This window comes from Myxocyprinus asiaticus, chromosome 3 (genome assembly GCF_019703515.2).
Source record: "Myxocyprinus asiaticus isolate MX2 ecotype Aquarium Trade chromosome 3, UBuf_Myxa_2, whole genome shotgun sequence".
Classification (NCBI taxonomy): Eukaryota; Metazoa; Chordata; class Actinopteri; order Cypriniformes; family Catostomidae; genus Myxocyprinus; species Myxocyprinus asiaticus.
In genome coordinates this window covers 45,832,171-45,857,501 of record NC_059346.1, presented here as the reverse complement: position 1 = coordinate 45,857,501, position 25,331 = coordinate 45,832,171, and the positions used below count along the sequence as shown (strand labels likewise).

The 25,331-nt window shown below is 40.1% G+C and overlaps 1 protein-coding gene across 5 annotated transcripts in view; it reads left to right on the top strand.

The window, feature by feature from the left end:
* Positions 1–25,331, top strand: part of kcnt1b (potassium sodium-activated channel subfamily T member 1b) — a 130,397-nt gene that overhangs the window by 43,788 nt on the left and 61,278 nt on the right. For 4 of the 5 annotated variants that reach the window (XR_007893651.1, XR_007893650.1, XR_007893654.1 and 1 more), the window contains exons 4-5: positions 21,203–21,282; positions 21,611–21,716. Coding sequence is in view for 1 of the 5 variants with exons in the window: in XM_051660709.1 (XP_051516669.1) it covers positions 21,203–21,282; positions 21,611–21,716 (186 nt within the window). In the remaining 4 variants the exon portion in view is untranslated. Of the gene's footprint in view, positions 1–6,961; positions 7,001–21,202; positions 21,283–21,610; positions 21,717–25,331 lie in introns of all 5 variants that reach the window. The other variant, XR_007893653.1, reaches the window with a different exon arrangement.

The following is a 25,331-nucleotide window of genomic DNA, read 5'->3' as shown; positions in this document are numbered from 1 at the left end:
CATTGTGTGTTGTTTAATGTTTTTTACATGCAGTTTATAGCCTCATTTTGGTTTAATGCATTATCACAGCTGTTAGAAGTTCATTATTCTCTTTCATTATTCTCATTTCTGATTCATGTTACATCTGCTAAACCTTAAATAGCAGCAAGTCTAAATTCCAAGCTTATAAATGACATATATTTTTCAAATGAAAAGCTTTTAATAAATTAGCTAGCAGTTCCAGGTTAAAGGATTAAAAATTAAAACTGCTTTTAAATATCGGTTATCGCTATAGGCCACAACGAGCTGTGAATTATCGTTATCGATATTGGCCCAGAAATTCCATATTGGTGCATCCCTTAAACTTCAGCTTGTCACAACATCACATAGTAACTGCTAATTTAGTCTTTAAAATGCCACCCTTTTAGTTCCATCCTGTCAGAATACGCTAAATAAAATAAAAGGGGTATAATAAAAGGATTTTTTTTAAAGGCAGAGGCTATTTGCACTAAGTGTAAATAGTAACAAAAAGCATCTAGTGTTAGACCAACCCCTAAACCTAACCTTCACTTACAAAAATGAACCATAGTTTTACTACAATGATCATAGTATCACCATAGTATTTTGCAGGAAAATCATATTAACCACAACATTAAACATGGTTACTATATTAACACCCTGTTACTGTAGTAAACACATGGTTAATTGCATTAAAACTAAGACTTCTGACAAAAAAAAAAAAAAAAAACATGTTACTATAATATTACTATAGTAAAACCATGGTCAGTTTTACCCAGATCAAACCTTTCTCTCAAATTTCGGACCTTCACAGTAACCAAATCACTGCGAGAAAAACAAACATTATATAATGTTTTTATTTACTATTATTATTAATATTTAAGGAAATATTAAGAGTGGAGACAGGAAACAGGATGGGAAAAAATGGGACAAAAGGCAGAATCGAACCCGGGTCGTCTGCACGAAACAAACCGTCGTTACACCTCACACCACTACAGCGCAATTAGTCTTTCATTTCTGTGTCCAACAGATTGTTGGTGTGCAAATATCCACCCTCTGATGGCACATTCTTCTCTGTTATGTAATGAAATTCATACAGATTTTTTTTTTAAAAAAAAGGAATAAGATACAGTATACCAAGGAGCACCCTGTCATTTGTAAAATAAAATAGAATAAGAAATAGGTATAAAAATAAGTTTTGTTGATACAGACCACTTTTTCCAAGGTGTCATGAGGTCAAAAGGGCACTGCGCATCAGAAAATTAACCAATCTCTAATTGCTGCACATAGTATCATGGTTTAAAACATAGCGCTAAATGGAGATAATATAGTTGCGCAGTGGGGTTTCACACATTAACAAAGATTGTGGATGATAGCCTGATGGATCTTATATCTGACAAACTGGCTAATATGTTTCAAACATCTCATAAGTAGGTGGATTTTATACATGCCATTTTAGAGATTACTCTGCTTTGATGGACCTTATAGTATGTTTTCCATAATTGTAGGTTATTTACTGTGGGATGTAAATTTATGTTAGTGCCAATAGTGTTACCTTGTCCATTGTCTGACATACTGAGTACAAGACTACTGCCTGGATCGGTTAATGACTGTTCAGTTCAAAATGATGTCTCAGAATTAGTAGTTTCAATAATTGTGCCTTTGCAAGTGACTGCTGCAAGAAATACCATAACAAAAATAGCCACCTTTACTTTCACAATTCTAAGGAACTCTTACAAATATATATACATATAATGTATAAACTGACATGACTTGCTTTCAAAGCTACATTGAGTCCACTTCTTGACATGCTGTGATTATACCCTATGGACATTTCTTTGTCCTGTCAACTCTTTCAATTCTTTCTCATTTCAAGGAGCAGGAATTTGTATGCGAATATAACCTCTCCTTAAATTATCACTTAGTTGCATAGGGTAATGTTTGCTCTTATCATACATTTTATAATATTGTAGATAATACATTTTTGGTGTTTCAGAATTGTAATATGTGTTTCATAAATTCCTGCCAAGTAGGGCTGGTATGATGGTACATACTGTCTGACAGTGGAAATATGTTAATCATCACAACTTTGAATTGAACTGATTTACGTTCATACCATTTCAGAGGCGCAACTGTGCATATATCAGCTGTTTTACACAGACATTGACATGCTTATCCCATTTTGTTTGGCGCATTGATTTGGTGCACTGAGTAAAAAAAGTATCTTTACAATGAATGTTACATAAGCACTGCACACAAGAGATCTTACTGTACTGTGAACCAAAATATAAGGGGATTTACTGTACACCAAATGCACACATTGCCTATATTTAAATGAAATATGTACTACTGTGCATCAGTATATCAACTCCCATCCTGAGCTTTACAGATCGGCTGGCTTGTATGGCCCTTTTTCACTAAAAGAAGTAGAGTGCATTTAGAAAACCTCACAGTCAGAGTGAAATGGTTGTGAGGGTGCAGTGAAATGCTGTGGTGGGCCAAAGGTGTAGGGTTTGTATTTGTACTGTATGTAGGTGTAGTTTTAGAACAGGGGAAAAACCATCTAGTCTGACAGTACACACTCAACAGTCAGTAAAATGAGGACACAAGTCACGACTGAGCGCCATGTTTACTTGTTGCACACATTTTACTCAGAAAAGATTATATTTTTGTTATTACATAGAAATAATAATGTAATTTTATATTACATAATGTTGTAGCTATTATCCGAGTCAAAGTAGAGTAATATTATCATTTGTGCTTCTTTTTTCTCACATTTTCATTTACTGTTTGGTCTAACATCATTTGCCCTTTGAAATCAGACAGATGATACCATAAATCAGGAGTGATCAATCCCTCTCGTGTAGAAATATCTTCCTTCTTAATGGCCACTTATTCATTTATTTTTATTTCATTTGTATTATAGAATTTAAATTGGTATAGATGAAATTACTCTTGACGTCACACTGCAGGAAACTGCGCGTCCGGGTTCTAAAGCCTAAGAAATGTGATATATAAAAATAAAAACTACCACTAGACATGCATTATGTGTCTTTACTGCTTAAATTAGTAACGCACATACAATAAATAATAATATTCTTACTTCAATATGATCATATTCCATATCAAAACTTAATAACAGCTGTTTTCAATTGAACAATATTATTTACTGCAATCAAAATAAATGCAAAGACAACATTTTAGCAGTATGACATTATTTTTATTCACTTATCCTTTCACAAACAGTAGTCCATGCGCTGCGGTGGTGGAGACGAGATCTGTTCCTGCTGTTATATCGTATATGGTGGTCTTAATCAGATAAGATCATCGTTAGATCATATTTGACCTCATATCTGTCACAGTGACAGCACTTTAAAAAAAACAAACAAAAAAAAAAACAGTTTGCAATCAGATTTGACGTAAATCCTTCGTAAAAAAAAGTTAATATCCAACAACAGCTGCTGCGGGTCAATTGGGTCTGATAGAGCAGATGCGATAACAATGTTGGTCACCCGTGAATTATCATCATTTATGGCAGTTTCAGCACAATTTGAGCGAAGCGCCCATAGACAGCAGTGCTTTTCTGGGCTACTAAAAGAACCCGGAAGGGGCGGGGTGGAGCGTTTGTTTGTAAACAGTAACTTCATCTATATGGACGGATAATTAAGCAAAAATACACTCGCAATCATGTAATTGCACTGAATATTAGCATGGCTGTGATCACAACCGCATGATTGTGATATTGCTTTTATACAACAGTTCAATAAAAAAGTTAATATCAAGTAATTTTCATTTTAGACACATTATGTCAATTGTTTTGTCTCCACAAATGAAAAAGTTCCAAACAAAGTCATAGCACCAAGCTTTGCGTGTTGCTGATCAGCACAAAGACTATAGCAGCCGTGAACACAGAAAAGCAGAGTGATTCAAATAGCAAAACGTCCTAGTGTTGTCCATTCAGATTAGAGGATCAGGACTAATTGTTGAATAAGATTGTTTATGACATTGTTAATTCCCAAATAAAAGTTGAAAAAACAGATTTGTCTTCCTGCAAAATTTAATTAGCCTATAACTTTAACACCACTGTCTGTAATTTTGTATACAAAGACCATGATTAGTTTGTTCAGATGTATTAGTTAATTTTACGGTGTGAATCAACAAAAAATGTCATTAATCGCACAGTTTTCTGTAATTAATTGCAGTTAATCATTGTACATCGTACATAAAAAAAACCATTTAAATATAATCAGAAATATATTTACTTTAAACGTTTTCTCAAAGAACTCTCAAGAAATTGGTTACTCATCATTTATTTTAATTATTTAAATATGTACGTGTTAATTATTATTTTTTAATTTTTTTAAGGCACATTTTTAGAGGTATAAATCTTTGATACAAGTGTATACATACATGCCATAAAATCAGTGGACTTGCTGTAATTAAAAGTTGGCAAAATCGTATTAAGTGAATTTTATTTTTTTTATTTTTTATTTTTTTTAATAGGATCAAATGGGCAGATTACATTTATATCAAGCTTCATTGCAATGCATTATTAGAAACTATACATAGAGATACAAAATAAATTGAATGCTGAAATTTAACACCCCTGCTGTACATCATGCAACTTAATTTTGAAATGGTTTTCCATTGTTTTAAAGAGATTGGCAGATTCTGAGAACAAGTATCTAAATTTACCTCTGTCAAAGCAAAAATAAATTTTGTCACACTTTGGAACAAAGTGCTACAGTTTCTTGTCGGATAAATGCTGTGTGAAAGTTTTAGATGTTATTAAGGTAACTGTGAATACTTAAAGTGATTTAGTGCTAAAAAAGCTTTACAATCTCTCATCTGGTCCGACTGTTCAGATCATTCATATACACCTATGTCTCTGACATATATACTGTAAAAGCTTCCTGTGTCACATACTTTGATCTGTAATTTGGCTTCTATCACTGAAACAGACTGATTGTCTGAGGATGTAAGTTGGAGTGATTACCTGCAGAATAAAGTGGTTGTTTTGAGGACCAGATTTCTGACACTTTCTTGGCTGGAGAAACTGCAAAAGGGTTTTTGGCTAATTATTTGGTCCCAGGATCCTCACAGCAGCAGAGTCTGCCTCTTTAACTTTCTCTGCCAATTTGCCAGAATGATGTATGGGTATTTCTACTTTCAAAACAGATCTTTAAATACATTTTCCATCCATTAACTACACATTTTTAATTCAACAGTACCTTATAGAAAAAAGCTCTTTGGCTGAATTTATTTCAATCATGGACAGTGGTTCCACATGTTTGAAATAAGTTCTTAACTTAAATTACTAAGTAATCTAATCACAAACATTATTTTCTCACCCTCATCTTGTTTAAACCTGTATGCTGTTGGAGACCTAAAGAAGAGATTGTGAAGATTCTTAATGCAGCTCTTTCCATACAACGACATATCATAATCACAATGTTGTCCATACAACTTGTGCTTGAATAACATCTTTAATTTTGGTCTGTTCCTCACACAGTTCTATCAGATGTCTTCAGAAGTCTTGGAATATAGAGCATAAATCATGTGGACGTATTTATAATACTTTAATGGTGCTTTTTAGTTGTTTCTGGAGCTTCACAGATGTAGTCACTATGAAAATTATGTCATATGCTTCATGAAAATGTTTTAACAGAATACGTGTTTGGAACAACAAGAGAGTGAGTAAATAATGACATAATTTTTTTCTTGTTTTCTTTCTTTTTTTTTTTTTTACTAATTTTGTGATCCCAATGGTCTTTCATGTATCTTTGCCATTGCAATAACTCTAAGAAGAAAAAAAGCATTTCATATAGCCTACAATTTACATAATTAAACATTATAAATTTATGAAGTTAATAAAATTAATAACACCACTTACTTTTCCTGAAACTTTCTCTTCACAGCTCTCTGATACTAAAATACTAATCCTTAATGGAATAGAGTGAATACATTTTTACAGACATATAGAGTGAAATAAATGACAGTGGGGAAGAGTACAATCTGTAATTTGATGGCGGCTGTCATTTGTCAAATGCTATTAAGCCTAATAAACTTCATAGTTAAGTATAGGGAAAAAAAGTTAGAAATTTATGTGGATTTGGGATTATTTGGGGTTGTGGACTCTTGCCTTTGGACTCTGTTAAAATAATTGGACTTACACTGTATAGTTTGTGCTAGTGGGTTGCTGCTACAGTGTAATCACACATAGCCCAGTGATACTTCACTTGTAATATGTACTGTGCTTCTCTACACAACAGAGAGAATATTTAGTGTTTTCCATTCACAGAGAATATCTGGCCCTTAAATTCAGAGAGAATATGCAGTTCAACAGTGCAAGTATATACTCACTCAGCCTATTCCTTCAGGTATGCCCATTGCCTTTGCTTATCATTATTTCAAGATTGAATTGCATTATTGTATGCATTGTAGTTGTTGTACAACTGTGCCCATTCGATATATTCCAACAGTTGTTAGAGTATAAAGTAAATAAAGAAAGATTCAGTTTACATTATGCATTAAAGGCAAATCACCATCAATTTATGATTTATGAAGTTGTTTGTGAAAATGCAGCCATCACCTTTTTGGTTCACATCATCATCATCCATTGTTATGTTAAGTGGTCACACAGAGCAACCCTGTAACCCTCCTGTAGGTTGCATCCAGATTGTGGGTCCAGTTATACATTGTAGTACAAATAAGTGCAATTTTTTTCAAAATGCCACAAGTTAAAACACATGGTGACTAAAATGTAATGTGTCATTGCACCATGACACATATTTCACCAAGCTGAGTGTTTACAGCAAATGTTCTTTGTGTTTGATCTTCAAAAGCACTGTGGTCAAACCAGACTTTTCCAGCATGTTTCTTGCATGTACTGTAGTTAATTTGCATGTGTCCTTAATTGAAAACTCTCTCTCCCCTTTACGTCACCCATCTCTGCTCTGTCCAGATACACAGAGGAGTACAGTATGGATTCCACCAACGCACAGTAAGTCAGAGCACTGTGGAAATGTGGGATCTATCCCTGTTCAGTGACCAGTGAAAACTGTCTTTATAGAGTAGGTGTCTGTCTAGTAGTAGTAGTAAATATAATGCACCATGTGACAAAATAAGATTTATTACCCTTTTTTATGACCGCAACTCTTTTTGGACCACCCATGCCACCCACACACCCTCCCTCTCACCCAGAGGAAGTGCTTATGACCACCAACATCCTCCATGTGGTTTATGGACATATGTTTAAATGATGCATCTTTAATGTTGTATAATGCTTAGTGGAAAACTGGGGTGACAAAATAAGGCATGGTATAAATCTATTTTTAACAAAGAAGGGTAAATATGTATTTAAAACAAAAATCAGAATCAGAATGAGCTTTATTGCCAAGTATGCTTACACATACAAGGAATTTTTCTTGGTGACAGAAGCTTCCAGAGCACAAACAATAAAGCAACAAGACAGAGATAATAATAAAAATAAAAATAATAATAAAAGCCAATAGAAAATATAAGTGTATATAGAAATACACAATAAGACAAAAAAGGTAAAGGTTGTGCAACAAACTTACATAATCCCTGTAAAAAAAGATGAACAAATGGTTTTACAAAGATAAAATGTAGCAATAGTTTAACAAACAGGGTATGTTACTAAAACACAATAATGCATTTAGTTCCTTATCTGTCACTCACTTGATGTTGTGTCGATGTAGTGACACTAGGGTTCACTCTTGGGAGCCCGAGACACCTCTGGTCTTTGATAAAAGGCCAATGAAAATTGGCGAGTGGTATTTGCATGCCACTCCCCCGGACATACGGGTATAAAAGGAGCTGGTATGCAACCACTCATTCAGATTTTCTCTTCGGAGCCGAACGATCATGCTCACTGAGCTGAATTTCTACTGTTCATTCACCTCTGCTGGATCTGACGGCGCATTTCAGCGGCTTCTCCCTCTTCTGCACTGGTGCACTGCAGAGAACGCTGCTGGGCGCTTCGGCAGAAAAAAAAAAGAGTATATTTTCTGAAAGAGCTTTTTCCTCTAAAAAAGTATATTTCTCTAAAAGAGCGGCACACACGGAACGTCTTTTTAAAGACACGTCTTTTTAAAGATGCCTTTCCGATTGTGTGTTATTCCTGGTTGCAGTCGTTATCTCTCAACTTCAGATGGTCATGATCGCTGTCTTTCGTGTCTGGGCGCGACCCACACGGAGGCAGCATTTGTGGATGGTTCATGTTCTCACTTCGAGAACATGACCATGGCAACGTTGTGGTCTCCCCGCCTTGGTCCTTCTACCTATGGGTATGAGGCCAGCACGGCTAGCACTGGGGGCATTTTGGGGACCCCAATGGGATCGCCTCCGCCGGGCATCCCCCCGCGGACCTCCCATTCCCCAGCACGCTCGCCTGCCCCAGTCGGGCTTCCGGATGAGTCCGCCGGCTCATCTTACTGTGAGTCTGGCCTCTTGTTCGGAGCCCGCGAAGATGATGAGCTCTCGAGCGCAGCATCGGAGAGCGGGCTTGTCCAGTCGGATGCAGAAGCCTCAGCTGGGCTCCCCCCCTCAGGGACGATTGCCCAGTCACAGGCTGATGCTGAAATGATGGACATGCTTTCCCGGGCGGCCGCGAGCGTCGGGTTAGAGTGGAACTCTCCGCTCTCCCCTGAGCCCTCGTGGCTTCATGATTGGTTCCTGGGCTCGCTGCGCCTCTCAAAGCAGCCTTTCTTCCCAGAAGTGCATGAGGAGCTGACTAAATCGTGGGAGGCACCTTTTACTGCCCGGCCCCGATTCCGCAATTCCCCCACCCTCACTACCCTCGATGGCGGGGCGGCCAGGGGCTAGACGGCGATTCCCCAGTGGATAAGGCGCTTGCAGTGCACCTATGCCCGCAGAGCGCTGCCACCTGGCGTGGACGCCCAAAGCTCCCGTCCAAGCCCTGTAGGTTTACGTTGTCCCTGACGGCTAAAGCCTACAGCGCTGATGGACAAGCCGCCTCTGCGGTAGCATATGTCAACAGCCAAGGCGGTCTGCGCTCTTGGCTGTTGAACACTACTGGGAGTCAGCAGCACTTCAAGTTGCTGCGGGCCACTCACATCCTGGGCAACCTCAACACTACAGCGGACGCGCTGTCATGGCAGGTTGCCCTTAGGGGAGAGTGGAGACTCCACCGTCAGGTGGTCCAGCTGATTTGGAGTTGATTCAGACGGGCATAGGTGGACCTGTTCGCCTCCCAAGAATCCTCCCACTGCCCGCTCTGGCCCCCCTCGGCATAGACGCGCTGGCACACAGCTGGCCCCCTGGCCTGTGCAAATATGCGTTTCCCCCAGTGAGCCTACATGCACAGACCCTGTGCAAGGTCAGGGAAGATGAGGAGCAGGTCGTCCTGGTAGCACCCTACTAGCCCACCCAGACGTGGTTCTCGGATAGCCCCCCCTGACGAATTCCCCTGAGGAAGGACCTTCTTTCTCAGGGGTGGGGCACCATCTGGCACCTGTGACCAGACCTCTGGAATCTCCATATCTGGCCCCTGGACGGGACGAGGAAGACCTAAGCGGTCTAACACCTGCGGTGGTAGACACGATCACTCAGGCTAAGGCCCCCTCTATGAGGCGCCTGTATGCCTTTAAGTGTCGTCTGTTCGATAAGTGGTGTTCTTCCCGACGGGAAGACCCCCAGAGATGTGCAGTTGGATCAGTGCTTTCCTTCCTGCAGGAGAGGTTGGAAGGGAGGCTGTCCCTTTCCACCTTGAAGGTGTACGTTGCTGCCATAGCAGCACACCATGACGCAGTTGACGGTAAGTCCTTAGGAAAGCACGATCTAATCATCAGGTTCCTAAGAGGCACCAGGAGGCTGAATCCCTCCAAACCACACCTCGTTCCCTCATGGGACCTCTCTGTAGTTCTTCGGGGTCTACAGAGAACCCCCTGTGAGCCTTTGCAGTCAGCCGAGCTTAAGGCACTCTCCTTGAAGACTGCCCTCCTGATTGTGTTCACTTCCATCAAGAGGGTAGGAGACCTGCAAGCGTTCTCTGTCAGTGAAATGTGCCTGGAGTTCAGTCCAGGCTACTCTCACGTGATCCTGAGACCCCGACTGGGCTATGTGCCCAAGGTTCCCACAACCCCTCTTAGGGACCAGGTGGTGAACCTGCAAGTGCTGCCCCAGGAGGAGGCAGACCCAGCCCTGCCGTTGCTGTGTCCGGTGCGCATTTTACGCATCTATTTGGATCGCACGCAGAGCTTTAGAATCTCTGAGCAGCTCTTTGTCTACTTTGGTGCACAGCAGAAAGGAAGCACTGTCTCCAAGCAGAGGATCACCCACTGGCTCATTGATGCCATAACTATGGCATATCACGCCCAGGACATGCCGCCCCCGGTAGGGCTACGATCCCATTCTACCAGGGGTGTAGTGGCCTCCTGGGCCCTAGCCAGGGGTGCCTCTCTAACAGACATTTGCAGAGCAGCAGGCTGGGCAACACCCAATACCTTTGCAAGGTTCTACAACCTCCTGGTGGAACTGGTTTCGTCGCAGGTAGTGGCACGCAATACAAGCGGATAAGCCCGGGATAGCCAACTGGGTGTATTGCTTGCACATAGCGCCTTCCACTTCCTTTTGAGCTGAAGACAATGCGCCATTAATTCCCAGTAGTGTTCACAAACTTTTTTCCCTGGTTGACTTCCTCCGAGCCCTGTGGCAGTCGAGTTTTCGGAGAGACTCGCTGCCGGCCCAGTACACATGCTAACTAAGAGTCCTGTTCTGGGGTAGGTGCTCCGCATGTGGCAGTTCCCTGTAAGGCTAACCCAATGCGATATATATCTTCCGCTAATTCGTTTCCCTGTTGGCAAACTGCGTCTTCCTTGGGCAGAGCCCCTCTGCCCCAGTCTCCATGTTTGTAGTAACTCCTCCCCCGTTGGGTAGAATCTACCTTGAAGACTCTCCACATGGTCGGAAAGACCATGTGATGTATTTTTCCACTTAAATATCCCCCCCTCTCTTTGGGCGAGGTGTGGTCTCCGTGGTGTCTTCCCCTTGGGAGGGACACCCCCTGACTAGACCTGGCGACCCAGTTGGATAATCCCCCTTCTTTTTTAGGGAGTGGAAAAAAAGAAGGGGAAAAGAGGCCACGACTGGTTTAGCCTGTCTCTAACTTTTGGGTAGTCGACTTGTCCCCAAAGGGCCGTTCGACACTCATAACTATGTTGGGGGAGGTTACTTGTCGACCTGGTGTCCTGGCTATGAGGCACACAGTGGTCTGCCCACCACATACACCGGCAGTTAACGTAACACAGTTCAGCCAGTTGTGGCGTTTCAAATAGGGACCCCTAGTGTCACTATATCGACACAGCGTCGAGTGAGTGACAGATAGGGATTGTCATGGTTACTTGCGTAACCTCCGTTCCCTGATGGAGGGAACGAGACATTGTGTCCCTCCTGCCACAATGCTGAACTACCCGCTGAAATGGCTGGACCTTGTCTCGGCTCCTCAGCATAAAACCTGAATAAGTGGTTGCATACCAGCTCCTTTTATACCTGTATGTCCGGGGGAGTGGCATGCAAATAACACTCGCCAATTTTCACTGGCCTTTTATCAAAGACCAGAGGTGTCTCGGGCTCCCAAGTGTGACCCCTAGTGTCACTACATCGACACAACGTCTCGTTCCCTCCATCGGGGAACGGAGGTTACGCAAGTAACCATGACATTTCATTTTGGTTGTAGCTTTAACACAAAGGTGTCTTACATTTTTTTCATTTAAAAACATTCTGTGTTTATAATTTACTACACTCATAACAGAGCAAACCCTAAGCATCTTAAGCACCCTGGGAATAGTTTGAACTGTATTGTGCAATTATATCATCACCTTAGAAGAGGCAAATTATCCATGAACCTCAATTTCTGCACTTGCTCCAAATGAACCTCAGTTTCTGCACTTGCTCCACACAGCAACATGAATGTCCCTGTCCTAACTTTATATGTTTTTGCCTAGGAATGCCCTATAAAGTAGGCTGACATGAGCACACATAGACTCTTCAATATTTATGCTCAATGCACTTAAAATAGAGCTAACACAGTATCTGTCGGTTGGAGAGCTAGCTTACGTGGGTGGGATGAAGGTATATATGGGGGCTGCTCAAATCAAAGGATAAAGATTTTTATAGAGACTGAATGACTACCAGCTCAGATATTATTGACCAGCTCTGTTGTTCCATGTTGGCACGAAGTCTTGGTGATTTGGATTTCCCTGCAATTATCATTTCAGTCCTTTCTAAATGTGAGAAGTCATTTGACAGTCAGGCAGAGCAATTATTTCTGGCACAGTGAAGGCTTGCAGACATGACGTTTTGACTGTATATGTATGTGTGAGTGTGTGCATTTGTTTCCAAGTAAGTCTGTGTTTGTCTGTAAGCACATCCACATATCCATAAAAATGTTGTAAGTGATATTCAGTCTGGTACTATTTTAGGAAACTGGTACAGTTTGGTTCTGCCAAATAACTTGCACAGGTTGCTGTATTTTGAAATTTTATGACTGTATACTTTGTCATTGGCAGAAGAGCTCTCAGCTCTGTAAACATCTACTATATATGTGTCACCATTGCCTGTGTTAAAGGCATCACCATGGAGACAGGGCAAAGGAAGCAGGAAACAATAGCTGACCTCTAGTATCTCTCTCTAGCTCTCTGCTACAGTTGAAGTCAGAAGTTTACATACACTTAGGTTTAAGTCATTAAAGCTAATTTTTTAACCACTCCACAGATTTCTAGCAAACTATAATTTTGGCAAGTCGTTTAGGACATCTACTTTGTGCATGACATGAGTAATTCTTCCAACAATTGTTTACAGACAGATTGTTTCACTTTTAATTGACTATTTCACAATTCCAGTGGGTCAGTAGTTTACATACACTAAGTTAACTGTGCCTTTAAGCAGCTTGGAAAAGTCAAGCCTTTAGACAATTAGCCAATTAGCTTCTGATAGGAGGTGTACTGAATTGGAGGTGTACCTGTGGATGTATTTTAAGGCCTACCTTGTGTGACATCATGGGAAAATCTAAAGAAATCAGCCAAGACCTCAGAAAACATATTGTGGACCTCCACATGTCTGGTTCATCCTTGGGAGCAATTTTGAAATGCCTGAAGGTACTATGCTCATCTGTACAAACAATAGTACGCAAGTATAAACACCACTGGACCACGCAGCCATCATACCCCTCAGGAAGGAGACGCATTCTGTCTCCTAGAGATGAACGTAGTTTGGTGCGAAAAGTGCAAATCAATCCCAGAACAACAGCAAAGGACCTTGTGAAGATGCTGGAGGAAACAGGTAGACAAGTATCTATATCCACAGTAAAACAAGTCCTATATCGACATAACCTGAAAGGCTGCTCAGCAAGAAAGAAGCCACTGCTCCAAAACCGCCATAAAAAGCCAGACTACAGTTTGCAAGTGCACATGGGGACAAAGATCTTACTTTTTAGAGAAATGTCCTCTGGTTTATTGAAACAAAAATTTAACTTTTTGGCCATAATGACCGTTGTTATGTTTGGAGGAAAAGGGGTGATGCTTGCAAGCCAAAGAACACCATCCCAACTGTGAAGCATGGGGGTGGCAGCATCATGTTGTGGGGGTACTTTGCTGCAGGAGGGACTGGTACACATCACAAAATAGATGGCTTCATGAGGAAGGAAAATTATGTGGATATATTGAAGCAACATCTCAAGACATTAGCCAGGAAGTTAGAGCTCGGTTGCAAATGAGTCTCCCAAATGGACAATGAGCCCAAGCATACCTCCAAAATTGTGGTAAAATGGCTATGGCAAGGAGGAGGGTGGGGCCAGGCCATAATGACACACACCCGGCCCCTGATCGGGCTAGTCGGTAGGGATCCCCTCCTCCCCTTGCGGTCGGCGGTCGTTCCTCCGCTTTCAGGCAGCCGAGCTCCTCAGTCCCCTGGCGGATGGCCGCGGCTGCTCCTTTGGGGTGGATGGTAGTGGTGAGTACTCCACTACGGCGCATCCCTCCTCCTTCCCAGATTTCGGCACCAATGTAACAGGGTAACAGGGAAAGGAGGAGGCAAGAACCGGCTTGACAATATAAATAATAATTTAATGATTAACTTAAAGCAAAAGACATACAACACAAACGCATACAGGGCAGCTGCCTGTAGTTCTCTCTCTGCTGAACTGCCGCCTCCGGCCACCTTTATCCCTCTCGTCGGCTTGATTAGCCTTCTAATCCTACTTGCCACAATGGCTTAAGGACAACAAAGTCAAGGTATTGGAGTGGCCATCACAAAGCCCTGACCTCAATCCAATAGAAAATTTGTGGGCAGAACTGAAAAAGCGCGTGCGAGCATGGAGGCCAACGAACCTGACTCCGTTACACCAGTTCTGTCTGGAGGAATGGGCCAAAATTCACTTATTGTGAGAAGCTTGTGGAAGGCTACCCAAAATGTCTGACCCAAGTTAAACAATTTAAAGGTAATGCTACCTAATACTAACAAAGTGTATGTAAAATTCTGACCCACTGGGAATGTGATGAAAGAAATAAAAGCTGAAATAAATAATTCTCTCTACTATTATTCTGACATTTCACATTCTTAAAATAAAGTAGTGATCCTAACTGACCTAAGACAGGGAATGTTTTCTACGATTAAATTTCAGGTATTGTGCAAAGCTGAGTTTAAATATATTTGGCTAAGGTATATGTAAACTTCTCACTTCAACTGTAGATATGGTGCCTACAATTAGTGCTGGCAATGTACATCATGTCATGCACTAGACAAGTGTAAAGGGCTTTGGGGAGCTCTAGCCTGCCATTAGTATGATGCCTGGGGCATCACAAATAGCAAACCTCCAAATAATAATTCCCATAGTGAACTCGTACACCAATGATTTGAGTTTGTAAGGAAAATTGAAAGTGTTACTGTCAAAATCTTGCATTATTCATGTTTTATGCTCTAATATGCCTATAACTTTGAGTCTGAACTGGGAATTAGTGGAATAATTAGGTGCAATGGCTGAATATATCCATCCATCTTCTATAGCCGCTTGTCCTATGGAGGGTCACAGGTACTGCTGGAGCCTATCTCAGCTGTTTCGGGCGGAAGGCAGTGAAACACCCTGGACAGGTGGCCAGTCCATCAGAGGGCTAACACAGACATACACATTCAAACTCTCACTCTCATCAATGGGCAATTTAGAATTTCCAGTTTACTTAACCTGCATGTTTTTTTGTTTTTTTCTCTTCTTCACTGTGTGGGAAACTAGAGCGCCCGGAGGAAACCCACTCAAAATTTGAAAGATTCACCCAATTTTATTATTATTATTTTATTTTTATTTTTTTGTTACAAATGTGCATTCTGCACCAACATGATTAATAATTGTACAGCATTGTGTGTGGTTACACTGCAGATTTTGTTTTGTGATGCTACTGTTTGTGTTATGTGTTTTAAATAAATTTAAATCTGCGGTATATTTGAGCAACCGCGGGGCGTGCATTTTAAGTCTAGGCCTTCAGTGCGATTCATGCCATTAAGAAAACACAGTTTCACAACGAATAAGATGCCGTACGCCTATCATACATTACGTGGCAGTCAACTAGTAATACCAACTGACATTTTAAAAACATGTCCATGTACGAAAGACAGAACTTGAAATGACACTTAATGCTCAAGTAAGCCTAATTTTAACTGCAGCATGACTGTTTTGTGAAATGAACATAAAAATCATAATTTTTCATATGAATCTACCTATAATACCTGGAAAAAGATATCTAATAAAATTTCGTTTCGTCAGGGTACACGGTTATGCCATTCAGTTTGGATGAGGGATATTCCTACTTGATATCTCCGACCATAAATGCATTCCATTCCCTGATATTTGGAACTGCAACGCTCCCGTTAGCTTAGCAGGGGTTTGACTCTCCTTAGCGATGTCTCCTAGCAACCCAACTGATAAACAGTGCTGCAGCGCTAGCATTTGTGCTTCAGGTGTACGATTATCAAAAGAGATTATAATGTTTTATACACCTGTTTCTGCAGGCGTGTTTTAAACAAGCTTTAATATCATGTAATGTGGAAACAAACTCATTTATCGATATTACTTAATAAAGTGAATGTTTATCACTTACTTTTTATATCTCCCTGACTGTCGACATGTTTGTGTGACATCATGCCCCTGCATCTCGGCAAAATTGGAGTTGAGAATTTCTGCACGAACCTACAAGTTGTAATTCTGACTTTAAGATGCATTCCATTGTACTTTTCCTAGTAGGAAGTTGTAAAATCCGACTTTCTGAGTTGAATGGAACACAGCACTACTTTTCAAAACTTGACACTGACTGCTTAAGCAGCCTAATTTACATTTAGAAAACTCCTGATGTTGCTATAACAATGCAAAAAGCACTTACCAATTTACCTGAAGTGAGAATCAGTCCTCCTTTCCTGTTTAATAAATTAAGCAATCACACGGTCATGCAGAACATCTCGTGTTTTTAAATCCATAAGGATATCTTTCTCAATGGCGACAGCAGCAGTGATGATGATCTTACGCTTTTCGCTCTTGAATTACGTACATCACTTGCACATGATTGCGTCACTCAAGGCCAGCTAGAAGGCCTCGACCGGGACATATCCTAAAGATTGATCACACCATCAATCTGATTGGCTGATGAATCTGACAGTCTGACTTTAGTTGCCCATTCATTTGCACTGTTGAGGGATTCTGAAGAAATTCTGAAGGCCTGAGGGGGTGGAGCTCAAACTCATTGTTGCTTCTGCTTCGGGCATGCGATTTGTGAAACAGTTGTCACACTTTGCTTGTAAGCATCAAGGAATAAATTCTGACTGCATAAACTTTTTGTTTTTCTCTGTTTGTTTGTAGATTAATTAAGAGTGGAAAGCAATTAAAAATACATAGGCAAAAAGGTGATTGAGAAAATTATTTATTTGGCATGTTAGGCCAGCAGAGAAGGCTTTGCTGGCCCTGAGAATTTGCCACTGTTTGAGCATTAATGGATGTTGTCATAGTGTGACAATGCAGTGGATGTAAGGGGGCAGTGGTGGCTTGGAGGTTCAGGCTCTGGGTTACTGACTAGATGTTCAGGGGTTCAAGCCCCAACACCGCCATGATGCCACCATTGGGCCCTTGAGCAAGGCCCCTGACCCCATCTGCTCCAAGGGCGCTGTGTCATGGCTGACCCTGCGCTCTGACCCCAGCTTGGCTGGGATATGCAAAAATAGGGGCAGTGGTGGCTCAGCGGTTAAGGCTCTGGGTTACTAATCAGAAGGTTGGGGGTTCAAGCCCCAGCACTGACAAGATGCCACTGTTTGTCCCTTGAGCAAGGCCCTGGGGTGCTGTATCATGGCTGATTCTGATATGTGGGAAAAAAAGAATTTCACTGTATATGTGCAAATGTGTGATAAATAAATAAAATTAATTAAAAGTGCATCTATGAAATTAGAAATTAAGAAAGTGTAGATTTACCTTGCTTCATACACAGATGGAAGGAGTTGAGGTCTACTGAGAGTTTATATGAACAGTCACTGTTGCAACATGATCATATTGACCATTTCTAATGTCCCCTGTCAGATGTCTGGATATATTTGAAACACTTTCTTGCATCTAAAGATGGAGATTGAAAGACGTTATTAACACTAAGCACAGTTTTAGCTGCTTGAAGATTTACAAGCTTCTCATAAACAAAACAGTTTTTCCCAAAGAAATTTAGTGTGAACATGTTCTAGATAATTTACAAGTGAAGGACCATTACACATGTTCAACAGAGATTATAGGTGCTGGCTAAGGCATTTTTGAGGTTGACATCCATTTTAGGAATGCTGTTGTCATAAAAGGAATGCTCTATGGGATTGAATTGCTGTGTGTGTGTTTATGCAATGCAAATATCATTTTGAATCATCACCTATAAAATACTATACATATATTATACATACATTGACCCTAAAAGTATTTGGAAACTTAGCCTCACTTTAAATGTATGAATGTCATGCTACTAGATAAAATATCAACGCAAGTGGCGTGAACTTAAAGAAAGATTGCACAAGCACAGATTTCAATTAAAAAATTTCACAAAAATTGTTTAGTTTTAAATTAAAAAACAATAGATAGGACACTTTGTCAAACTTAGTGGAACATGTTTGTAATTGATGTTATTAAAAACACACTTGGTTACTCTGCTAGGACACCTACTGTATGTGAATTTGAGGGTAACTGATCTCCTACATCCACTAAAATGACGTTCGGATGTAGTTTCACAAAAATTAAATGAATTCACAAATAAAAAGAACGAGATTTATAAATATATGTTAGGAGTTTCACAAAAATAAAGTGAATTCACAAATAAATAAAATTAGGTTTGAAAATAAAACAATTATTTACAAATATATTGTATATATTATACAGCCCAGCATTCATTTGTGAATCACATGCATTTATTTGTGGTTCGCTTCCTGTGCATTTGTGGATCGCTACACGCATTTGTCGATTTTGAAACAAATCTAGCATCAAGATGTGCACACAAATCTAAAAATAGGTGGACTCCACCCATCGTCTACTCAAGCCAATCAGATAACAGCCACATTACTCGGGCCAATCGTAGCACGTTCTATCTTCAACCAGTCATGCTTCGTTTTACTATCAGGGTGGGACCAGAGTCACAGAGCTCTCATGAGCATGGAATCGAAGCAGATACAGATAAGCTCCAAGGCTGCAAACTTTTAAAGAAACGGACATCATCAGAGGAATACTGACTTAAGGTTCTTATCATTTTCTCTCAGTTATAAACATGTGTAGTGTCTTGTTAAATGTCGACAGCTGAAAATTGCCCATTTATAGAGTGTCCTGATCATTAGCTTTATAGCTAACCTGGCTGACTGTATGAGTCTGCTATTTGAATTTTAACCAAGTTTCTTGACTGAAATGTGTTGTCAAAACCTTAACTCTTAATGTTGCATGGCAGATCCAAACAGACACATTACTAGACACTACAAAAGATCAGTAGTACAGATAGTGTCTTTATAAAACATGAATCATATTAGATGATCTTAGGAGCACAAACCATAAATTAATACCCTATAGTACACAGTGTACAAGATCTGCTATGACATTAATTTGGTTTCACATTATGTTAATGTATTTAATAAAAGCAGTTGTAAGGTAATATTTATTCGAATTTTGCCTTTTAGCATTTTGTGTGAATGTTTTAGGAGGTACTATTACAGGTCCTTTTCTAAAATACAGCATCATGTTCTGATAGTGATAATTGACTCATTAGTTATTGCCATCTATGTGTACTGCGTACTGCCCATTAACTTTGAGCACTTGACTCACCTGCTCCAAAACTCAGTGGTTCCAGCTCCAATACAGGACACCTTTTAAAATGTCTAATATGAGATTGTTTATTTTTCTGTTATGTCAGATTTCTTTTAAGTTACAATGTCATGTCTTGAAATGAAAGTGCAATACAAAATTTAAATAAACCGTAACATTGTCTTTGGGTTGACTAACTTAAAAATGAAAATTCTGTCATTTACTCACCCTCATGTTTTTTTTTGTTTTTTTGTTTTTTTTTAAACCTGTACTATTTAGTTTCTTCTGTGGAATATGAGAATACATTGTAAAATGTAAATTCTGCTAATGAGGCTGAAATGAAAGTGAGGCTGTCAGTCCCTATAATAATTCCCTACAATTCCTTTTAAGTTCCTCTTACAGAAGAAAGTCAGTCGTCTGGGTTTGGAACAACATAAATATGAGTATAAATGATGACTCGTTTGGAACAACATGAATATGAGTATAAACTCATCTCATTTGACAAAATACTTTTTTGTCATTTAGTTAACAAATATTTTATTGAGTTCTATCAAGGCATTTTAAGGTTAGTAGGTTTTAAAGAGTGTCTGTTTTTTTAAAAAATACTTTAAAGCAAGTCTTTTGGTTACAAATTACAGGTTATCATGCATGTAACTTCAAAAGACAATAAATTGCCACGTCATGGTGTTGTATCAGTTGTCTGGGACGGATACTCCTAGTCAGGGTAAGAGCATTCTGCACAAATGATTGGAAAAAATAACAGTTACACATTAAAAACAAGTCCATTACTATATAGAAAAGAACATGTTACACAAACAAGATTGGTCCATGGAGCTTTGTGATGTCTTACCACCAGTAGCACAAATGTCCCATAACTGTTTCCATCTTTTTGTGATGTGGACTGGAGCAGAGAGCACCAGTTCTCCAGTATCCTCGCAACTCTTTTATATTATTATTATTATTATTGTCCTTCTGTATCTCACAACCCATATACTTCCTGAGTAAATAAGTGACACACACATTGTTTTACAGGGTTAACATAATTATTTCTTGTGAGTAACAGTGGACTGGTCTGCCATAACACTAAGTGCTAAAAATATAAATCCTTTGAAATGAAGTGTTTCTTTAAAAGTTTGCGGCCTTGGAGCTTATCTGTATTTGCTCGATTCCATGCCCATGAGAGCGCTGTGACTCTGGTCCCGCCCTGATAGTAAAACGAAGCGTGATTGGTTAAAGATAGAATGTGCTACGATTGGTCCTTTTAATGTGGCCATTATCTGATTGGCCTGAGTAGACGATGGGTGTAGTCCATCTATTTGTAGATTTGTGTGCACGTCTTGATGCTAGATTTGTTTCAAAATTGAAAAATGTGTGTAGCAATCTGTAAATGCACAGGAAGCGATCCACAAATATATGCGTGTGATTCACAAATGAATGCTGGACAGTGTTGTGTTTGTGAGTTAAAAAATATATTTGTAAATATTTTTATTATTTGTGAATTCATTTCTTTTTTGTGAAACTCCTTACATTTATTTCTGGATCTCAATCAATTTATTTGTGAACCCACTTTCTATTTGTGAATCTCTTTCCATTTGCATGTTAATATGAAACAATTCCAAATCCATATTGGGATCCGTTGATTAAAATTAATTACAAAAACAGCTACAGTAAGTGCAGTTAGTTCTGAGAAAAATCTAGCTTAATTTATGTAAAGATGCCACTTGGTTGATATTTTGTTATTTAATGAAATCCATAGATTTTGAAGTATGACTTTAAGTTTCTAAATAATTGTTGGGGCCATTGTCCCATACCACTACTAATCATTAACAATGAATTCAAAGAATTTTATTAAACATTGTTTTTATTTATTTCTTCTAGGGTGCAGGTGGAATTTTATGTAAATGAAAATACATTTAAGGAGAGGTTGAAGCTCTTCTTCATCAAAAACCAAAGGTCAAGTAAGTAAAAGCTTTTGACCCTCTGTACAATTTACAATCACTGATGGTCCAGCAAAGAAAAATCCATTACCACAAATATAAACAATATTCAACATTTTTATATATTTCAATTTCACTGTACACATTTCACTGTGTACATTAAAAAGACTTCCATATCTTTGTTGTTTGTGTCTTCCATCACATGGTAAATCACCTTAACAACAAGGGTTACATTGCTGCTTGTTTGTGGCTATTTATGATGTCAAATTTGCTGGCTTGCTAGAACTGAATTATCTATTTTTTTCCATGTGGGTTTTATGTGTAACTTTCATAATTTACTGTATTTTAGGTCTTAGAATACGCCTCTTCAACCTCTCCTTGAAGTTGTTAACATGCCTTCTTTATATAATCAGAGTCTCGTTGGATGACCCGACAAACCAGGTCGCATGTGTACGGTAAGTAAACGTGATGTACTCTTTTTTTTTCTTCAGTTCTTCTGCGTAGTGATGTGCATCTATCTATCCATCCATACATCCATCCATCCATCCATCCATCCATCCCTACATTATCTATCTGTCTGTCTGTCTGTCTGTCTATCTAAAATTGGGAAATAGTGCAAGTTTAATCCTTATGCTATAATTATAAAAGGACTGCATCATTAACATCTATAGGCCATTACCCTTTTTGCAATCAACACATCCTTGTACTAAATTAAGAGTCTACAAGCATTTATGATCAAAAGTTTGTTTCATACAACACGTTACATTTTATGTAACAGTTAATTAATGCACAGATAAATAGAAATTCATATTCATGGCATACTTTTTTTGTGAACAGTTGTTTTGTTGAATAATCAATTAAATACAAAAAGTGCATATAAGATTATTCATAACAACATATGTACATCTGCACATTATGTGCGTAGGATTCCAACAATTAACTAGTTCAGTAGTTCATATGTTAATGTAATCTTGTGTTGAAGTGGTAAGCGTCTTTGGCTTGCTGTCCGTATACTGGAGGGCTCGGAGCTCGAGACTCGACTTGAGTCGAGTCCTGATTACCCCCCGGACTTTACTTGTTTAGATAAATAATGGATCTAGAGAATAGGTGAAGGTGGGGTGGAAGTGGGATGTCAGGAGAGTTGTCACAGGAAGCAGGTAAGCAGCAGTTTATATACTCCTACTCACGGGCTGTGATTTGTCAGATTAAAATTAACATGCTCCTCCCAAACCTCTGTTAATTAACTCCATTTCAGTAGTTTGTATGTTAATGTAATATTGTGTTGAAGTTGTAAGCGTCTTTGACTTGCTGTCTGTATACTGGAGGGCTTGGAGCTCGAGACTCCACTCGAGTCCTGATTACCCCCCAAAAAGGAGTTAGGTGAAAGATCAGTACAATGACTATGGCAGGAAGTATTTAGGACACCAAGCCAGCAACAATTCTATTTGGTAATTGGCTTGGCGGATACTTCTGAATGGTTCTCTCCCAACCCCCCCCCCCCCCCCCCCCAAAAAAAAAGCTGTATAGAGGGAGCGCGTTACGCGTTTGTTTGAAGGTGCGTTCTTGTACAATTGCTGGTCGAGAGGGGCTACACTGCGATTCAACGGGAGACCTCCACTCATCATGGAAGTGGATGGGGTCACGGCATTCGCACAGGGAAGGTGAGAACGAGAGCTGGCTGGCACTGCGTTCAAAAGGGAGGGCTCATGCTGTGATTCGAACAGGAGACTGCGCTAACGAGAGAGTGGTTTAGCTCACGGCATTCGAACGGTTAAGCCCAGCATGCATTCGAACAAGGTCCGCTCTGTGTCTGAAACGGAAAGCCCATCAATCGCCTTGGAAGGAAGAGCCCGTAATACGAGGACGTGGATGAGCTTGTGCGGCATTTGATCGAGGGGGCTATGCTGCGATTCGAACAGGAAGCCTCCACTAATGGTGGATAGGATCACAGCATTAGAATGGGGAATGAGAGAGAGTTGGCTCATGCTGCGTTCGAACTGGAGGGCTCACACGGCGATTAGAACGGGAGACTGCTCTATTTTGGCTCGCAGCAATCGAATGGGTAAGCCCAGCATGCATGCGAACGTGGGTCTACTCTGCATTCGAACGGAAAAGCCCACTCATTTCTTCAAAAGGGAGAGCCCACTATACGTGTGAACAAGGGTGGGCTCATGCATCATTCGAATGGGAGGGCTCTTACTGCGATTCGAATGGGAGGACTTTAGGTTTAAATATATATACACATATATGCACACACGTACATATAATAATGCACACCCACGCACATAGGTACTTGTACACATATGTGTGTGTGCATGTAGGATGTATCGAGACGACGGCAGGTGGTGACATGAGGGATAGAGACAGGTGATACTGATAGGGGAATTAGCTGATTAGTGATTTATGAGCTTTCCTGATGTGGAAACAATTGGATCTGGTGTAGCTATGATATGCATCTGAGGACCATCGACAGAGAGATTGAATTTGTTGTTTGGCCGGAATGCCAGATTGGAGGAGGACTGATTTGAGGAGTATTTGGAATCAGAATCTTGAAGCTGCATGGTTATTATCATCAGCGAATAGCTGATCAAGAGGGGACTTAGATTGGTAAGGTTGGATGGGGGTGGACAAGTTGAAAATGAAATCGAATGCCCCTTTTAACTTAATCTGTTTGCTTGTTTAATGAAGAGTCTGATGTTTCGTTTATCTATAATTTGCAGGTCTGAGAAGGTGGGATGAATGTTGGGATCAAACTGTGTATAGACAGTGATTCCTGAGCAACGCAGAAAACCAAAAGGCTAGGATAAACATAGCGTCAAACGTCCAAGCTGTGTTTACTGAATGGTAACCAAGGCGGAGGGTGGTTAGTCATTTTTTAAGATATGGATGTGTGCCCGAGCGTTTAATGAGCAGAAACAATTTGGGGTTATCGATTGCTGGGGCGGACTTGCCGAAGGACGCTGGGCAGATAGCCTTTGGTGGTTTCTGGTTAAATGTCTTTGTATTGGTTTAGGAAAGGAATGAAATGAAATGGTGAAATGGATAATATGCTGTAGTAAAATATATACATATATAGATCGTGGTAAACTGCATTAGAACAGCTTTCGGAGGCAGCCTCATGTGAGGGCCTGCTCTGGGTTGAAAGTTGGACGAAGGACCTTGATTCTATAGGGGGCTGTAATGTTCATATTTGCATCTAATTAGCCAGTTTACAGGGGCAGCCTTACATAAGGGCCCGATCCAGATGGAAGATTTCAATTAAAGGACCTGTGTATGGCCATAGGGAGTTGTACCATAGGTATACTGTCAGATCAGCTGGCTTGCAGAGGTAGCCTCACTCAATAGACTACCCATAGATGGGGAAATATGGTGCTTTGAGAAGAACAGGAAGAGGTGGTGACCGCCATCTCCTGTAATGCTCGCTGCAGCTGCTGAGAAGCGAAGACAAAGGGCTTCAGCGGAAGCATGGTAAAACACTGCTGCAGCAATACAGTAAGTGGCCTCCTGCAGGAGCAGAGTATTTGGGGGCATGGTAAAGGGGCTCTTGTGGGAGCACTCAGTGTTTTCATTGCTGTAGATGTACACCTATAAATTACGGAACTTAAGAATTGAAAGTGCCTGTGTAGAAAATATTAATAATCGTGTACACACATTTGGCATGGGTGGGGCACTGTTGCTGTGGAATCAAGTAGGGCACAAATGACTTTATTAGATTTATCAACACCTGTAAGGGAAGCAAAGGTTAGTTTGTACTTACCTGTAGGAGGAGCAAATGGTTAGTTAGGAATATGTAAATGTATTACCTTTATATACGTCTGTAAGGGAAGCAAAAGGTTAGTTATGGAAAAGGTGTCAATTACGTTTATATGCAACTTTAAGGGAAGCAAAAGGTTAGTTTAGAAAACAACTTTATTACGTTTGTCATGGCAGGGCACTGCTGCGGCAGTATCAAAATGCAAAAGGGGTGCTGCTGTGGCATAATCGAGAGTATGTGGGTAATGCTGCAGCAGTATTGAGCGTGGGCGGGCCCTGCGACCTAAATTGCGTAGGTTCACACTGCGTCCGAACGG